The sequence below is a fragment of the Rutidosis leptorrhynchoides genome, chromosome 1 (assembly GCF_046630445.1).
Source record: "Rutidosis leptorrhynchoides isolate AG116_Rl617_1_P2 chromosome 1, CSIRO_AGI_Rlap_v1, whole genome shotgun sequence".
Lineage (NCBI taxonomy): Eukaryota > Viridiplantae > Streptophyta > Magnoliopsida > Asterales > Asteraceae > Rutidosis > Rutidosis leptorrhynchoides.
In genome coordinates this window covers 453,918,932-453,936,699 of record NC_092333.1, presented here as the reverse complement: position 1 = coordinate 453,936,699, position 17,768 = coordinate 453,918,932, and the positions used below count along the sequence as shown (strand labels likewise).

Genomic DNA, 17,768 nt, shown 5'->3' with positions numbered 1-17,768 from the left:
GAAGAAACTTATTCCCCTGTTATGGATGCAATTACTTTTAGATACTTAATCAGCCTGGCAGTTTCTAAAAATTTAGAAATGCATCTCATGGATGTTGTGACTGCTTATCTATATGGATCACTTGATAGTGATATATATATATGAAGATACCTGAAGGATTTAAGGTACCAGAAGCATCAAATGCAAAACCCAAAGAAATGTATTCGATTAAATTACAAAGATCTTTATATGGGTTAAAACAATCGGGACGTATGTGGTATAACCGATTAAGTGATTACTTGATAAGCAAAGGGTATACAAATAACCTTACTTGTCCTTGTGTTTTCATTAAGAAAACAACATCCGGATATGTGATCATAGCTGTTTATGTTGATGATCTTAACATCATAGGTACAAATAAAGAGATCCATGAAGCCATTCAACTTCTAAAGAAAGAATTTGAAATGAAAGATCTCGGAAAAACCAAGTATTGCCTTGGTTTACAAATTGAGCATATGCCTAATGGTTTACTTGTACATCAAACAACATATACTGAAAAGATTCTGAAACGTTTCAATATGTCCAAGGCAAAACCATTAAGTACTTCTATGGTTGTTAGATCACTCAATGTTGAAACTGATCCATTTCGTCCATGTGAAGATCATGAAGATATTCTTGGACCAGAAGTACCATATCTTAGTGCAATTGGAGCTCTTATGTATCTTACAAATTGTACAAGACCTGACATTTCTTTTGCAGTTAATTTGTTGGCAAGGTTCAGCTCTGCTCCTACCAAAATACACTGGAATGGGATCAAACACATATTTCGATACCTTCGAGGAACTACTGATTTAGGATTATTTTATTCTAACGAATAAAAACAAGATTTGGTTGGTTATGCTGATGCAGGTTATTTATCTGATCCACATAAAGCTAAATCTCAAACTAGATATGTATTCCTAAATGGAGGTACTGCAATATCATGGCGTTCTCAAAAACAAACACGTGTTGCTACATCATCAAATCATGCCGAAGTGATTGCATTACATGAAGCTACTCGGGAATGTTTTTGGTTGAGATCAATGACACAAATCATTACTGATTCTTGTGGACTAGAACGCGATAAAAGTCCAACAATTATCTATGAAGATAATGCAGCTTGCATAGCACAGATGAAAGAAGGGTATATCAAAAGTGACCGAACCAAACACATACCTCCTAGATTCTTCTCATACACTCAAAATCTCATTAAGGACAACGAGATTGAAATGAGACATGTTCAATCCAGCAAAAACTCTGCTGATCTTTTCACGAAAGCACTTCCAACTGCTATTTTCAGAACACACGTTCATAACATTGGTATGAGACATGTTCAAAAGATGTAACAACTGAAGCGATGTCTACTTGAGGGGGAGTCAACTCCATGCTGCACTCTTTTTCCCTTAGCTAAAGTTTTTTTCCCACTGGGTTTTCTTTAGCAAGGTTTTTAACGAGGCAGTAACTTACAGTTGATCTTCAACAAACAAAATTGATATCCAAGGGGGAGTGTTATAATATATAAATATATATATAAATGGATAGTCAATTATTGATACACAAAAGTAATATTATTGTATTACCTAAACTTGTGATATTTTTACTATAAATAGCCATGAATGCAAGCATTAAACTTGCACCATTTTCTCACACTTACAAAGTGTTTCTTTCTTTCTCTCCATTATCATCTTTGTTCTTACACTTCATTATTAGCATTCTTAATCAAGAATCAAACTACTAAAGGTAGTTATAAGCCTACTGAATTATAACATCAAGAATCAAACCACTAAAGGTAGTTATAAGCCTACTGAATTATAACAACAAATATGATCATTACATAATGTCAATTGTGAAGCTAAATTATTGTCAGTTTTACAACACAAAATATTAGAGACTTTCACAAACGTTTCCATTGCGTTGCGCCGACATAAGAGTTGCTACAATTATAATCAATATGAAATATACGGGTAACGATATCGGGCCTGTCAGCGGATGTCAAGAAAAGATACTGCTGAAAAATATCTTAAAGATTGAATTTGACCGCAACCGTCCTAAATCTTGTTAAAACGATGAAAGATCTGTTAAACGAACATTTAAAATGCGAAAAATATTAAAATAGAGACCAATTGATGATGATGATGATGATGATGATGATCATCATCATCATCATCATCATCATCATCATAATAATAATAATAATAATAATAATATAATAATAATAATAATAATAATAATAATAATAATAATAATAATAATAATAATAATAATAATAATAATAATAATAATATTGTTTGTTCTCTAAGGGGTTTCGAACGGTTAAGTCTATTCCTCCCAAGTGTCGTTTGGGGTTTTCTCAGGTTTTGAAAGGTGCTCTTGATAAGGTGATCTCTAAGCCTAATGACATTTCTAGTTGGGTCTCTTTGTTGGTGTTACCCCTTTGTACCCTTAAAACCTTTCGGCCACGGAGTAGTCGTGAGTCTAGGTCTTCGATAAAGCGTCGGCATCAGGAACATGATATTTCCCGTGCTATTTGCTCTTGGGGGACAGCGGGTGGAAGTTTACAACTTGTGAGGGAGTATTTGGCAGAGGATTCTCCTATGTTGTCAGTGGTTGATGATGAGGTCCTTGATTTGGAAGTGCGTAATATTAAGCAGTGTCGTAGGAAGATTTGTGATGGCCATTACACCACTGCAGTTCGTGTTCTTTCTTCATCAGGCGTTGCTCCTTATAATGACGCCACATTGGCGGACTTGCTGTCTAAGCACCCTTCTTCTATAGCTCCATCCTTGCCTAATATGCCGGTTGATCACCCTCACCTCGTTACGACTTCTGCTGTTGTTTTGGGCCAGATTAAAAGTTTTCCTCGGGGCACATCATGTGGTAGGGATGGTTTACGTGCACAACACCTTATGGATTGCTTGAGTGGTGCTGCTGTGGCAGTCTCGGATGAGTTGGTTGGCTCTATTACCGGGGTCGTTAATCTCTTTCTAGCTGGAAGGTGCCCTATGGAATTAGGAGAGTATATAGCTAGTGCTCCCCTCACACCGCTTGTCAAGCCCGGCGGGGGTCTTCGTCCTATAGCTGTGGGTACTGTTTGGCGACGTCTTGTTTCGAAGGTTGGCGCTGCTATGGTTGGCCAGTCTTTGGGAAGTTACTTCGATGGTCTTCAATTTGGTGTTGGGGTTTCGTCAGGTGGCGAGGCTATTCTTCATACTGTGAATCGGTTGATTGAGGATCGTGGCTCTGATGTTGGCCTCTCTATGTTATTAGTTGATTTTCAAAATGCATTCAATCTAGTTGATCGTACGGTCATGTTACGTGAAGTTCGCCGCCTTTGTCCGAGCATTTCTCGGTGGGTTGAATTTTGCTACTCTAATCCAGCCAGATTGTATTATGGGAACCACACTTTATGGTCTTCTCAGGGGGTGCAACAGGGTGATCCCCTTGGTCCGCTGCTTTTTGCTTTGGTCTTACAACCCTTGGTTTCTAAAATCAGAGATAATTTTGAGGTTTGTCTTCAGGCGTGGTATTTGGATGATGGCACTATTATTGGGGACACTTTGGTGGTGGGGAAGGTTTTGCATTTGATTATGGAGGATGGGCCTCGTTTTGGGCTACATCTCAACGTTGAAAAAACTGAAATTTTCTGGCCTACAGAGGACCCTCGCAGCAGGCAAGTAGGTGTCTTTCCTCCTAATATTGCTCGACCTTTAAATGGTGTTAAGTTGCTTGGGGCCCCCACAAGTTCCGATCCTGGTTTTTGTAGTGAACTGGTGATGCAAAGGGTGACCAAGTCCATTGCGCTTATGGATAAGGTTGCTAAGCTTGATGATCCTCAGTGTGAGTTGTTGTTGCTTAGGGCATGTACGAGAGTTTCTAAACTCTACTTTACCTTGCGTACTTGTCCTCCTAGTATATTTGAGGCGGCTCAACGCGCTTTCGATGGAGCCCTTCGATCTTCCTTGGAGCGTATTTTTCGCTAGCTTTCCAAGGACATGCATATCATATAACTTATCTTAATAGCATATGTATTTAATTCAAGATTCGACATAACCTATCTAACGACAATAACGAACGTATAAGTATGCATAATCTTATATACTCGAGCATTAGTCAGGGATACACTAATAATATATAAAAGTTAAGTTATGAGGGCTCACGTATCAATATTGAGATTCAATATTGCAGGAAAAGTACGTAGACGCAACGGGGATGATAAACACTAGTTTGACTCACGAGCAATACTCCCGAACCATACCCATAACCTCCATAGCTATAACCCATAATTTTCTTAGCTCTAACCCGCTCGAAAAACAATTTCGAAATCACTCGGACAGCACTCCGTCGTAATATTTTATGTATACTAATAATATCTTGAAATAATACGGAGTAAATATATATATGTAAATCGATTGAGAGAGTTTAGAGAAAAAATATTTTCAAGTGTCTATGAAATAATGAAACCTATTGAATTCTATTTATAATAAATTTTTGAATTATTAAAGTGAATTATTAAAGTATGAATTATTAAAGTAAATTATTAAAGTATGAATTATTAAAGTGAATTATTAAAGTATGAATTATTAAAGTGAATTATTAAAGTATGAATTATTAAAGTGAATTATTAAAGTATGAATTATTAAAGTGAATTATTAAAGTATGAATTATTAAAGTGAATTATTAAAGTTAAAGTAAAGTAAAAATAAAGTAAAGGTAAAGTTTAAGTATAGTAAAAGTATAAAACTATGTACGTATAATACGCGTATAAATATATATAATATTAATTTAAATCGTTATATATATTTAATAAAATAAAATATAAATATCGTTATCTTTATCATACTGGTTAAGTAATGAGTTGTCAAAAGTGGTTCTAGATATTTATAAAAATTATATACGTTTTAATAATAAAGTTCTTTTTAAACTGAAAACGTTTTTGTACGTTTGAAACTAAATCAAATAAATATGATAATTTTGTTTTCTAAAACTAAATATATTTAAGAATCATTTTGTTTAAAGGTTAAAATAAAGGAAATCGTTATATCATAAAACGTTTTAGAAAAGTAGAATCATATATATTCATAATAGGTTTCAAGTTTTTAAATTACAGTCTGTTAGTGAAGCATGGGATAAAGTCCAAAGGTTAAATAAACGTATGAAATCATCTTAATGAAAAATGTCGAGTTACTTAACTTGTTGTAAGTTATTTACACTTCACGTTCTTACTTATAAATCACTTTACCATTTTTCGAATGTTGTCAAAAAGAATAGATTTCTTAAATCACAATGGACCCGTAATCATATCACAATGTATCAGATAAATCAATCATTTGATATTATCTTCTAATTCCATTGATAAACATATTGAAACAAATACGTTCGTGTAAAGTATTATACGTTTAATACTTTATTAATATTCTCAAGTTATAATATATATATATATATATATATATATATATATATATATATACATATATATACATATCTATTTATATATAACGGTTCGTGAATCGTCGGAATTTGGTCGAGGTTATAATGAATGTATGAACACAGTTTAAAATTCTTGAGATTTAACTTAACAAACTTCTTTGCTTATCGTGTCGGAATAATATAAAGATAAAGTTTAAATTTGGTTGGAAATTTCCGAGTTGTCACATATGCGCGCCGCGCAAATGGCCAGGATCATGTACCTGGTGCCAGTCTCAAGTTCTGGAATGATTTTGCGCGTTAGCGCGCGCCGCGCATATTGTCAGGCAAGAAACTATTGTTGTTTTTTAAAAAAAAAAAAACGTGTTTCTCGTGTTGCGTTTTGGGGTCGTTACATGTTGACTATGTGAGGTCATAACAAAATTTAGCCGATCACTTGATCAAAGGATTAGCAAGGGACTTAGAGCATAAGTGTGCTAGTGGTGTGGGATTGAAGTCCATCTAGCTCTTCCATAGTGAGATACCCAATTCTCTTCTAGTACAACGCTAGAAGCTTGAATTCAATATGGAAAGCCTACTATTTGAATATTGGAACACATGTAAATATGACCCCAAGGTATGTGTTCGGACCTACAAGATAAAGTGAGGTTAAACTATAACACTTCTTAATAGTTTTCTTGATAAATTTTATTCTGGAAGCAAGATTGAAGAAAACTACCTATGTGGACATGAAGTTTTGCAGCTTCAAGAAAGCGTGGACTTGGCTTTTGATATGTTCATGGGAGGATTGAGACACATGGTTTGTAAAGAATCGGGTCTAATTGTAGAAAGTACGAAATTGATGTGTATATTATCTTCCAGTTTTCAAATGATTTGATGGGTTCACACGTTACGGGCATCCTGATTTTCAAATACTTGATATGTGTAATATACTAGCTGGTAATTCAATTCATAGAACATTTCCATTGAAGCATTGGTTTGACTGTTTGTTTACATTTTATTAAATCAAGGATAACACTAATATGGGGGGATTTATCGGTGATTTTAGTATGATCCAATGAATCATTTTAGTGTATTAGATTTACTAGGTTGAAAGTGAAGCAGTCTCTAATACTCTAGAACGAATTTGGAGAGTGTAGGGTACACGTCTGTCAAAGAGTTAAAGAGCTAGCTTGAATTGGGTTGAAGTTTGTTGAAGAAACTAACTTAAATGGTTGTCCAGGTTTAAGGAGCGCTGCACCAGGATTTCTGGTGCGCCGCACCTAGTGATATGGTGTGTCGCTCTTGATATTTGAAAAGCGTCGCTCCTCATAATTAAAATGGGTCCATATATATCACGAAGCAAAAGGTGATTTTGGTAGTTCTAAGGAGCGCTGCTCCTGTGTGCTCGTACTGCAGAAAAGTGGCAACTTTTGCCCAAACGTTTTGCAACGTTTCACAAAGATTAGTTATTAATTCTGGACGTTTTGGGACTTGTTTAAAGGCTTTATTAGGGTCTTAATACACCCTTTAAAACAAGTGCATTGCCTAGAGTTGTGATTCTTGATCATAACTAATTTTGAAAGATTGCAACATTTCATTGCACCTTTTGACCAAATGTAAATACAAGGCCTCTTTCACTAAGGAAAGGTTCCAGAAATTTGACATTTCTAATATACTTTTAATCTTCCAGATTAGACTTTCATCAATTGCAAGGAACGATTTTTTTTTGGTCAAAAAAATTGTTCATACTAGTTATATTATAATAGTGATTTTGTGTAACCCGTTACCAAGTAGGTCAAAATACTTTATTAAAAAAGTGTTCACACGATTCTAGTATCAATTCGGTTCCAGATTCTCAACCCACTAATCCACCTTTCTAATAGAATCTATGGAAGATTTGCAGATGGTAAACAAATAATATTAATTGCAAACTCAACAAACAAAAGTTGTGTAACCGTTGACTTACAAGGTTGTGGTACAAGAAGAGATAAATAAGTCTTGCTGTAACATAAGAAAAAAATGGACTCTATATAAACAAAAACACAGCACAAGCGCTGTGAAGCCAAATGCACCTTCACATCAAGCCATGATCTCTTGAAAGGGCCACTTGATGCAGGTTACAAGCCCCAATTCTCACAGTACAAGTAATAATTGTAACGCGTCAAGCCAGAAAATAAAGCGAGTCAGCCCATGTTCTCCATGAAGGTTTCAGTTAAGGTGTTACCATTGATGATCTTTGTTGTCCCTATGATAATGTCATATGCCATTCCTTCCTACACGTAACAAGATAAACCCAGATTCAATATATATACTAATATAAATGTATATATATTATATAAAAATACATCGGCACAATAATCCAACTCATGAAGAATACCTGAGAGCTGAGAAAGCGGAGTGCAGAAATTTCGGCAAAAGTTACCCCTCCAACAAAGACGACTAGAACAAGAGAACGCCTCCCATCTTGAGGTCTGATTAACATTCAACGGTAGCTAAATACATGCTCAAATATTCTTATGTAATACAATTACTTGGTGTGAGTTATTTAATAAACAAGGATTAGGTGTTACAGAAAACATACTTGTCCATGCGTAAACCCCCTGGCAATATATCAAATGATGGACTGTTTGCAAACGCACTCTGAAGCATGGAGTAAATTTAGTCACATGGTTATTATAATGTCGTAAACAGGAGATGATGGAAAACAAAATAAGGGAACATACATATTCAAAGAGTTTCAACAACATAGAAAAGACAGACATGTTAAACTAGTACTAACCCTCTTCGACTCTGTATGTGTGCCAGGTAACAGCTTCAGTATTTCTTCAAGGGGACGCCTGATTAACCAAATAACAATGCATAGAGAGATAATTATTTTAAAAAAATAAATAAATAAAAGGAAAAAAAAAAATGAAATGGGAGGTTAGACTGAAGTAAAGTTGTGCTACATTATCTGATGATTAGAAATCTGCCAATCAGATTTGCTACCACTTATAGTATCAGGTGGAAACTCCGATACATTTACTTATGCACGGGTCAATTTGGCCCGTGTTTAATTTCAGACATGTCAAATAAGGTGCCAAATCAAAGTCTTTGTTGACAGCATAAAATTTCATAGATCAATTTTATTTGAGGATATGTTATTAGAGATTTGTTCATAAATTCCAAAATTTTAAACTACGTATTTGAAGGGCAACCTACAACCTGGCCTAGTTCAATTCAGCACGTACTAAAAATCACATGCTTCAAACTGGACCCGTTTGACCTGTTACCAACCCGCCAGACATGATCAGAGCTAGGAAATTCAACTAGATGGGGCATAATTTTTGAAACTACATTGATCCCCTTAACATTTCCTTGAGGGGGCAGCTACCCCCCTCTACCTCCCTTGTAGATCCGCCTCGCCTGCTGATCTTACCACCTTTATCTTTAAATAAGAAATAAGAGGCAGATATTAAATTAAGCTCACCATCCAGATCGAATAGCATGTTGAATCAGGCGAATACTCAGAGGAGCATATCCAGAGAAAACATACGAAATATCTTTAGGACTGCCACAAAATAATATAGAAATAATAAAAATAAGCCAACAAATATCAACCGTAAAAAAACTAGAACACGAAGAACAAAATCATCAAAAAATATATCATCCTCACAAATATAACACTGTTTCTAGACATGATGACTTATAAAAGTGAGTAGTAATTAAAATTTGGTGGTGGTTGTATGAATACATTACTTGGTTGTGTCGGTATCCTCAACCACGAGTTGAAGAGCACGTTTGATCGTCAACCAGTTGTTTTTTCCCTCCTGAAAACAAAAACGGAACCGAACTCATTTTTTCTATTTATATTTGAAAAATAAAAAAACAATTAGAATAGGCTAACAGAAAGTGCAATATTAGGAACCTGCTTCCTGAACAACCCAGCTTTTTCCAAATTGTTAAGGGTAGCTATGTGCTCAAATCCATAACTGTGAAGAATCTCTCTCCTAAATCAGGATAGCAACAACCATAAAATAAGTTCATTGTTTCTTTACATATAAATAGTAACCGATAATAAAAATAATATAATATATTATCCTTACCTAAGATAGTCAAAGTTCCTTTTTGGTAACCCAGCATTGGTAACTGAAAGTAAGATAAGAAGACGGAGGACGCTAACGAGAGGCTCCTGTTTATGAATCATCTCTTCAATGTACTCAAAGCAACTGTAAACAAAAATCGATAAAAGCTCAGTAATTAAATTTTTCTACATCTGACAAAAGAAGTTATTCGAGCTTACATATCATAGCTTTCAGCCTCGATGATGGTGTGTTCCATGTCAAGTTTCCCAAGAAACGAAGGTTTTGAAGTGAGCGTAGATAAATGCTGAGCGAGATTTATGTGTCTCTAAATAACAACAAACGGCATTTCAAATTTAGAATATTTCTTATGAAGTGAAATGAGACGGAATACGTTGGAAAAGGCACATACAGTCATTTCTGGCAATGAGTTGAGCTTTTTGACAAAGTCCTTTAATTCAGAGACTGTTTGATTCTGTAATCAAACAGAAATTAATTTAATTGTCAAAATAAATGAATAATAATGACACCTATTAAATTACATTAAAACATTATCGAAACTTACAGTAGTTGTCATATCTGTGTAGTCCTGCTTCATGGATGTTGCTTTTTGACGTAGAACCTGCAATCATACTGTGTATGGCAACTAAGGGTGTGTTTGGTTGGGGTTTTAAAGGGTGGTGCATATATTACTAGAGTGGAGAAGAACGTGTTATCTAAATAATAAACGTGCACATACATGCATACACAAATACTTTTTTTTTTTTAATGAATGACATTAGTAAAGTAGTTATAATAGTTGAACCTGGACAACAACTTCAAAGTTAAGATCTCGGGTCTCCCTGAATAACTTGTCACTAGAAAAAAATATCAAAGTATCAAGAAAACATAATCACAATTGAACACATACATACAAAGTGATTCGTAAACACAAGATTTGAGTGCATACGTTGAATTAAGAGGAACCTTTGTTTTTTTCCCATCTTGTTGGTTTGCACCCATGATTGATGCATCTATCTCCACAGCACCATTATTGATGTGTAAAAACTGCAAAAAATTAGATATGATTTATATAGAACAGCAAGAAGATGCACCTTTCAATTGCACTTCTGAATGGGATGTACATGGTGCTTTATAATCAATTCAAAATGAGCCGAAAAACCATACTCAAATCATCAATTGTAACAGGGTTACAACAATTTAAAATAGACAGACATAAAACAGTTTGGGATTGATACATTATCACACTGGAAAACAATGTGAAGCCCCGATTTGTGAAAGGTCAAGTTTGGTGTAAGATATATTTTTATCATGGTACTTCAACAAGGACAATATATTATTGTCTTTACCTCGTCCATAAGCCCTTCATATGTCAATTGAGAACACATTGGAGTAACCATATCCAACTGCAATGAAACAACAATAATGCAGGTTTAATCACAAAGCTATAAAGAGTATTAATCAACACTACTAGATGACGTACCTCTCTGTCCAGAATAATAAGGGTATTTATCTCAGGTGCGCCCGTCTACAGTTTCAGGAAGAAGAGTAAGAGTGGTTTCTATTTACATATATTAGACAGCATATAATTATAATTATAATAATTATTATTAATATATTACTAGTTATTAATACTAGAAAGAGTGAGTCACCATTTAAATGTATCACTTGTATAAAACGGACTTACATCAGTTGAGTTGACAGGCTCTTCAGCTTGCATACGGTTAAGCATGTCAGCAACACGTACAGATGATTTCCCTTTTGCCCTAACATTAGGTATCAGACCATAAGAGAACTGCAGAATAAATCAAACTAAATTAATCTATATCTATAGCATCAATAAAAAGAGATGTTTATTGTATAAATAAGTAAACTAAACCTCAAGTTTGTGTATGGCTTTGGCAATATGCCAAAGAGAGGTTGAGTCACCATCAGTAAGACATTCCTGTTAAGAGAAAAACGAGGCACAGGGATTTAATAGAAACAGAGACAACACAGCTAAATATTCTAGATTTGTGGAATTTTAGTCTTAACATCTTGATAATGTAACGATACATACTTTAAAAGATAAGTCGAGTTCAAATGATATTATATCCTCATCCAGTGGAACAGCATATAACGGGAACTCCCCAATAGTTATTAAATTATGAACTTTTTCATCCTCGAGAATCTGCAAATCAAATATTGTTTGTGAATATCGAGTAATATCGTCATCCAATCATTTGCTAGAGTAGACAAACTTTGTATAATGTGTAAAGGTACAACTGTACAGGATAACTTACTTTCTCACATGCAACAGCCCGGCGGGGGACAAAATAGAGAAAATATTCTCTCTGAAGCCCTTTAGAGTTGTCGTTGTGAATATGTGAAGAAATATATTTCATCAAATCAAGCTGGGTTTGTACAAGGTACACCACTTTTGTACAGGTACTCTCGATTGGATCTGCATTAAGATGATGCAGTTCAGCCCCATGTTCCTGTTTGTGCATTTTAATTTGCATTGTCAGTCAGAGAACCCAATATATGGCACCGCATAGAAGTTCTAATATTGGGATTTATTGGGTAATTGGGAATTTTGTTATCATTATTGGTAACATGCAACGAAAATTACTTTTCTCCTATTGCTTTAGCAGAAGTTGTCAAATAGGTGCCTAGTATGTTTAAATTTGAACCCTATGAAACTGCTTAGCCGTGATCAGACCCTCAGGGTTCTATAACGGTGATTTACTTTCTTTATTCTGTTACAAGTTTGTTATTTTGTTGATCGGTGTCTCATAAAATATCCATATCCATGTAATTAAATTATGGTTCTTCATAGTTACTGTAAGATGCAAACACAGATGTGTTATGATATAATGTTGTACATTACACCTCTAATGATCTTGCTTCAGTGGTAAGTGCAAGTTCAAATTCTTGATCTATCTAGGGCAACTAACAAGCATAATCTAGTTCTAAATGAGATTGTGATAGGCAAACAGATATTTAACTTTGGCATTTTAGTCACACTAAACCTAAACTCGTACCAAACTACAATTGCAGCCCCAACTTTTATACATATTTACAGAGTCATGTTCTATATAGTTATTACAGAATTTATCAGCTGTTACAGAACTTCATATCTCATATTAATTCAAAAACCTAATGTGTCTAATTCTAATTACTCCTAACAAATATGAGATAATTAAAAGTTGCATACAATAAAGAAAAGTTACAGACTGACCTTAAGAACTGAAGTCTGAACAATTAACGACAGCGTACCGCCCAGCTTCGGATCGATTACCAGACATTTTTTCCCTCGAATCTATATATTAAAATAATCATATCAGTTACTCTGTACTTATTCAATTTAATTTTAATACTAGGAGCAATAAACAGTACCTAATACATGAAAATCACACAGTTATAATCAGGAAATCGAGCTTACATTTTTCAGAATTGTTATGAGCTCTTTCTGAGACTGATCTCTGTAAATCAAATCAAAAGTCATAATTTAAAAATAAAGATAACCTAAAATTAAAGCAGATGAACTGATACGTATTATAGGTATAGGTATGTAGATAAAAGCAACTGAAACTAATTAACTAACTAACCTTATAGGAGCGAAATTGATAGGTCCGTTTTGTAAATTGGGAATTTGAGCCATTAATTGTTGATCCTTTTACCTACGATCGTTTTTTTTTTTTTTTTTTTTTTGTCTGTGTAATGACACTCGGATGGGATGGAATTACAAACGAAAATACGGATTTAGGGTTTTAAACTTATGTCATAGAAAATAGAAAATTTGGATATGAAAAGCATCGGATGAGTTAGATCTCGAACATTATACGCGTGATTTTGAGTTCTGGAATGTCTAAATTTTGTGTTAGCTTTATACGTGAGCTTATTTTCGGTTTCAACGAGGAAGGTTATGGTACTAGACATATGTTCTTTTCTTCCCAAAAAATCAGAAATTCAATTAATTAATTAAATTATATAAGTATGTAGATAAAAGCAACTGAAACTAACTAACTAACTAACTAACCTTATAGGAGCGAAATTGATAGGTCCGTTTTGTAAATTGGGAATTTGAGCCATTAATTATTGATCCTTTTACCTACGATCGTTTTTAATTTTTTTCTGTGTAATGACACTCGGATGGAATGGAATTACAAACGAAAATACGGATTTAGGGCTATTAAACTTATCTCAAAAATTTGGATATGAAAAGCATCGGATGAGTTAGATCTCGAACATTATACGCGTGATTTTGAGTTCTGGAATGTCTAAATTTTGTGTTAGCTTTATACGTGAGCTTATTTTCGGTTTCAACGAGGAAGGTTATGGTACTAGACATATTTTCTTTTCTTCCCAAAAAATCAGAAATTCAATTAATTAATTAAATTATATAAGTATGTAGATAAAAGCAACTGAAACTAACTAACTAACTAACTAACCTTATAGGAGCGAAATTGATAGGTCCGTTTTGTAAATTGGGAATTTGAGCCATTAATTATTGATCCTTTTACCTACGATCGTTTTTAATTTTTTTCTGTGTAATGACACTCGGATGGAATGGAATTACAAACGAAAATACGGATTTAGGGCTATTAAACTTATCTCAAAAATTTGGATATGAAAAGCATCGGATGAGTTAGATCTCGAACATTATACGCGTGATTTTGAGTTCTGGAATGTCTAAATTTTGTGTTAGCTTTATACGTGAGCTTATTTTCGGTTTCAACGAGGAAGGTTATGGTACTAGACATATTTTCTTTTCTTCCCAAAAAATCAGAAATTCAATTAATTAATTAAATTATATAAGTATGTAGATAAAAGCAACTGAAACTAACTAACTAACTAACTAACCTTATAGGAGCGAAATTGATAGGTCCGTTTTGTAAATTGGGAATCTGAGCCATTAATTATTGATCCTTTTACCTACGATCGTTTTTAATTTTTTTCTGTGTAATGACACTCGGATGGAATGGAATTACAAACGAAAATACGGATTTAGGGCTATTAAACTTATCTCAAAAATTTGGATATGAAAAGCATCGGATGAGTTAGATCTCGAACATTATACGCGTGATTTTGAGTTCTGGAATGTCTAAATTTTGTGTTAGCTTTATACGTGAGCTTATTTTCGGTTTCAACGAGGAAGGTTATGGTACTAGACATATTTTCTTTTCTTCCCAAAAAATCAGAAATTCAATTAATTAATTAAATTATATAAGTATGTAGATAAAAGCAACTGAAACTAACTAACTAACTAACTAACCTTATAGGAGCGAAATTGATAGGTCCGTTTTGTAAATTGGGAATTTGAGCCATTAATTATTGATCCTTTTACCTACGATCGTTTTTAATTTTTTTCTGTGTAATGACACTCGGATGGAATGGAATTACAAACGAAAATACGGATTTAGGGCTATTAAACTTATCTCAAAAATTTGGATATGAAAAGCATCGGATGAGTTAGATCTCGAACATTATACGCGTGATTTTGAGTTCTGGAATGTCTAAATTTTGTGTTAGCTTTATACGTGAGCTTATTTTCGGTTTCAACGAGGAAGGTTATGGTACTAGACATATTTTCTTTTCTTCCCAAAAAAAAAAAAAAAAAACCGAAATTTAATTAATTAATTAAACATATTATTGTATATTACTCCTCCATATTAATTAATAATAATGTGTTAAGCCGGATTTGTGGCTGACTAGTGATGTACTTTAGATACTTTTCGATTGTAGCAAACATTACATTACATATCTCTTTTATCTATAATAAGAAAAAAATTATGATGTTATTTTTTATTAAAAAACCTACGTGTCTAAATTCTAGCCTTTAGATGAAATCTTAACTTTCAATCCTAGCCATTTAAATGCATAAATAAAGACATCATTTAAGATTCTAATGACCTTAATTTGAATTGAATAATTACGTAGTTTTCATATAAATAAATTGATAAATTGACTTGGACTTCTTATAGGCAGTTACCAGTACAGTTTTCATATAATGAACGTACCTTCACATTTCTTCTTCACACATACAGTTTTCTCACACACACATGTTCATTATTTCGCACTTCAACAATTGTTCAACATCGATCGATTAATTCAATCGGGAAACAATAATTAGGGTTCGTCGATTCGTCAGGGTTTGCACTTGAACAATCGTGGCTTCCAAATCAGGAATCATAGATTCACTCTCACTGTAAGTACCTATTTCCCCTTTTGGAGATTTTAGACCCATATACTTTGATATTTGATTAATTCTTCTTGACTATTTTAAGGAAAATCTTAATACTTTTGTGTCTAGATATAGTCAACTAGAAAAAGTAATGAATTGAATTTTTTATATGTGACAATCTTGATGGCAATTTGGCCACATGTATAAATTTTAAGTTGTTTTAAAGTTTGTGGCTGTTGATGTGTCTTGACTGGAAATTGGTGCTATTTGGTGAGAATTTTGGTGTTGGTGGCATGACAAGTTTTTTTTAGGAGTTTAGGTCAGACAGTAGGCTGTTGTTAATGCCATGGGCTAATGGGTCGTTTGCAATTCCATTTATATGTATGCTTTTGTTTCTTGCACTTGCTTCATATGAATAAGAGAACTTTTTGGCTTGAATTGTTTTTTTTTTAGTTGTGTAGTTGATCGAAAGCAGGGGTTAAATTACTCTATGCTTTAGTTTGGTATTAAAAATGTGCTTCTTACTTCCGAGAAGAATACAGTGTTATAATTTTATGATTGATAATTGCATGACAAATGTTCAGAAACTTGCTATGCAACTTACTTATGTATAGACATTCTTTTGGGTGCTGCAGAATGCCAGAATGGACCAACAAACAAAAGTGTCACCAATCTCGACTCTGCAACCAGGAGACTGGCTCAAAACAATCGAAGCAGTGGTATATAGGCGTTGGATAGCCAAAAGACCAAATACTCAAAATCCAAATGGATACAGCTGCATTCTCCTCGACACATATGTAAGTAAAATTACATATGAAAATACTCAGGTTACCAAAATACAGTAAATATTAACTATGGCGTATTTGTACAACTTCGGTTAATAGGTTTAATGTTTTGTTAACAAGTCTAGAAATAAAATTGGTTTTTGTATGTTGTTTTATGATGCTTGTATATGCCAGGGAAATAATTTGAAAATTTGATCTAAGTTTATGTTAGATAAATCATCATTGTTTTATTTTACTTATACTTTATTAACATGCTGATATTCTCTTATAAGTTTATAACTGATTGTTTTTTAACGCTATTATATATGGCTAACATATACCATAAAAAAAGAGCTGTTATAAACAAACATGAAAATGAGTAGTATGGTTTTTTAATAAATTCGTCAACAAATTACAGGGAAACGCTATCCAAGACAACACCAACTACAAGGACAAAGACCATTTTGAAAGAATGTTGCAGCCAAGCATACAGAATTTCAAACTTCATATGCAAACCCGCAAAAAAATGGGACGAAACTATCTCAACTCAACGTCTCTGATATTCGAGTTGCAAACAGAATTCGAAAGCATACCAGCAAAAGGATACCTACAACACTACTTCGAATTCGAATCCTTCAACCAAGTGAAAGCCTACTCAATAACAGGTAACGCTATAACTATCTAGATACTGCACATCTCAGTAAAATAATTAGACAATATGACTTTTTGCGATCTTCCAAAAAATCCACAGTTGACTACCTTTTACATGCCTCCATATATGTTTAGCAGATATTACAAAAACATATTTCCCATTTGCAGTGTCTTTATTACCATAATGATAAATTATATAGCTACTTGCTCTTTTCCATTTGTTGCGGGACTTGATTAGCTTTGTTATGTCAGATAAGCAAAGAGGCATGTATTTCGAATCAATTTCCATTCTTAAAGATTAATGAGTTGTTATGTATGTTAATGTATTATTATGATTTTGATGAAACATGTTTTGATTAGTTCAAGCTCTGATTTTGCAAGAAGTTTTGTTAAGATCTTATTCCCTCATAATTCATTTCTTAAGCCTCATATTTAAATAAACATTATTTATGTATGTTTTCTGATGTTGCTTTTCTACATATGTTTCAGATACTTGATAATCCTAGATTGAAGATGGAGGTCAGTGCATTTTATTAAAATATTCTTTCTACCTCATAATTTTCATATGTTTTAGAAAAGAAATAAAATAACAAATTATTTTTTCTGATTCATTGTTTACACTGGAAGTAGAAAGAGCAATTTTATAGAACATATAATGACGTACTGCTCCTGGAAAATCAGTTCAGATCATGGGTGATGTTA

General features: G+C 33.5%; 2 protein-coding genes across 3 annotated transcripts; one reads left to right on the top strand and one right to left on the bottom strand.

Annotated features, from left to right (window-relative positions):
- Positions 1-7,328: 7,328 nt before the first annotated feature.
- LOC139873560 (vacuolar protein-sorting-associated protein 33 homolog) lies at positions 7,329-13,040 on the bottom strand. The gene is made up of 21 exons (XM_071861484.1): positions 12,910-13,040; positions 12,706-12,786; positions 11,768-11,962; positions 11,545-11,655; positions 11,365-11,430; positions 11,173-11,280; positions 10,969-11,013; positions 10,835-10,891; positions 10,435-10,532; positions 10,291-10,342; positions 10,051-10,107; positions 9,898-9,960; positions 9,707-9,813; positions 9,510-9,632; positions 9,332-9,413; positions 9,163-9,233; positions 8,894-8,974; positions 8,204-8,261; positions 8,006-8,064; positions 7,802-7,895; positions 7,329-7,697 (listed from the first exon to the last, which is right to left on the bottom strand). Exons 1-21 carry the CDS (start codon positions 12,970-12,972, stop codon positions 7,608-7,610), a joined length of 1,761 nt encoding a protein of 586 aa, XP_071717585.1. The 5' UTR covers positions 12,973-13,040; the 3' UTR covers positions 7,329-7,607.
- Positions 13,041-15,467: 2,427 nt separating this feature from the next.
- On the top strand, positions 15,468-17,762 carry LOC139886608 (uncharacterized). 2 transcript variants are annotated; one of them, XM_071870482.1, is made up of 5 exons: positions 15,468-15,675; positions 16,287-16,448; positions 16,834-17,080; positions 17,556-17,585; positions 17,697-17,762. In XM_071870482.1, the coding sequence occupies exons 2-4, from the start codon at positions 16,296-16,298 to the stop codon at positions 17,561-17,563; spliced, it is 408 nt and encodes a 135-aa protein (XP_071726583.1). In that variant the 5' UTR covers positions 15,468-15,675; positions 16,287-16,295; the 3' UTR covers positions 17,564-17,585; positions 17,697-17,762. The 2 variants fall into 2 exon arrangements, with proteins under 2 accessions (XP_071726583.1, XP_071726584.1); XM_071870483.1 differs by having other exon boundaries at positions 17,694-17,711.
- Positions 17,763-17,768: the final 6 nt, after the last annotated feature.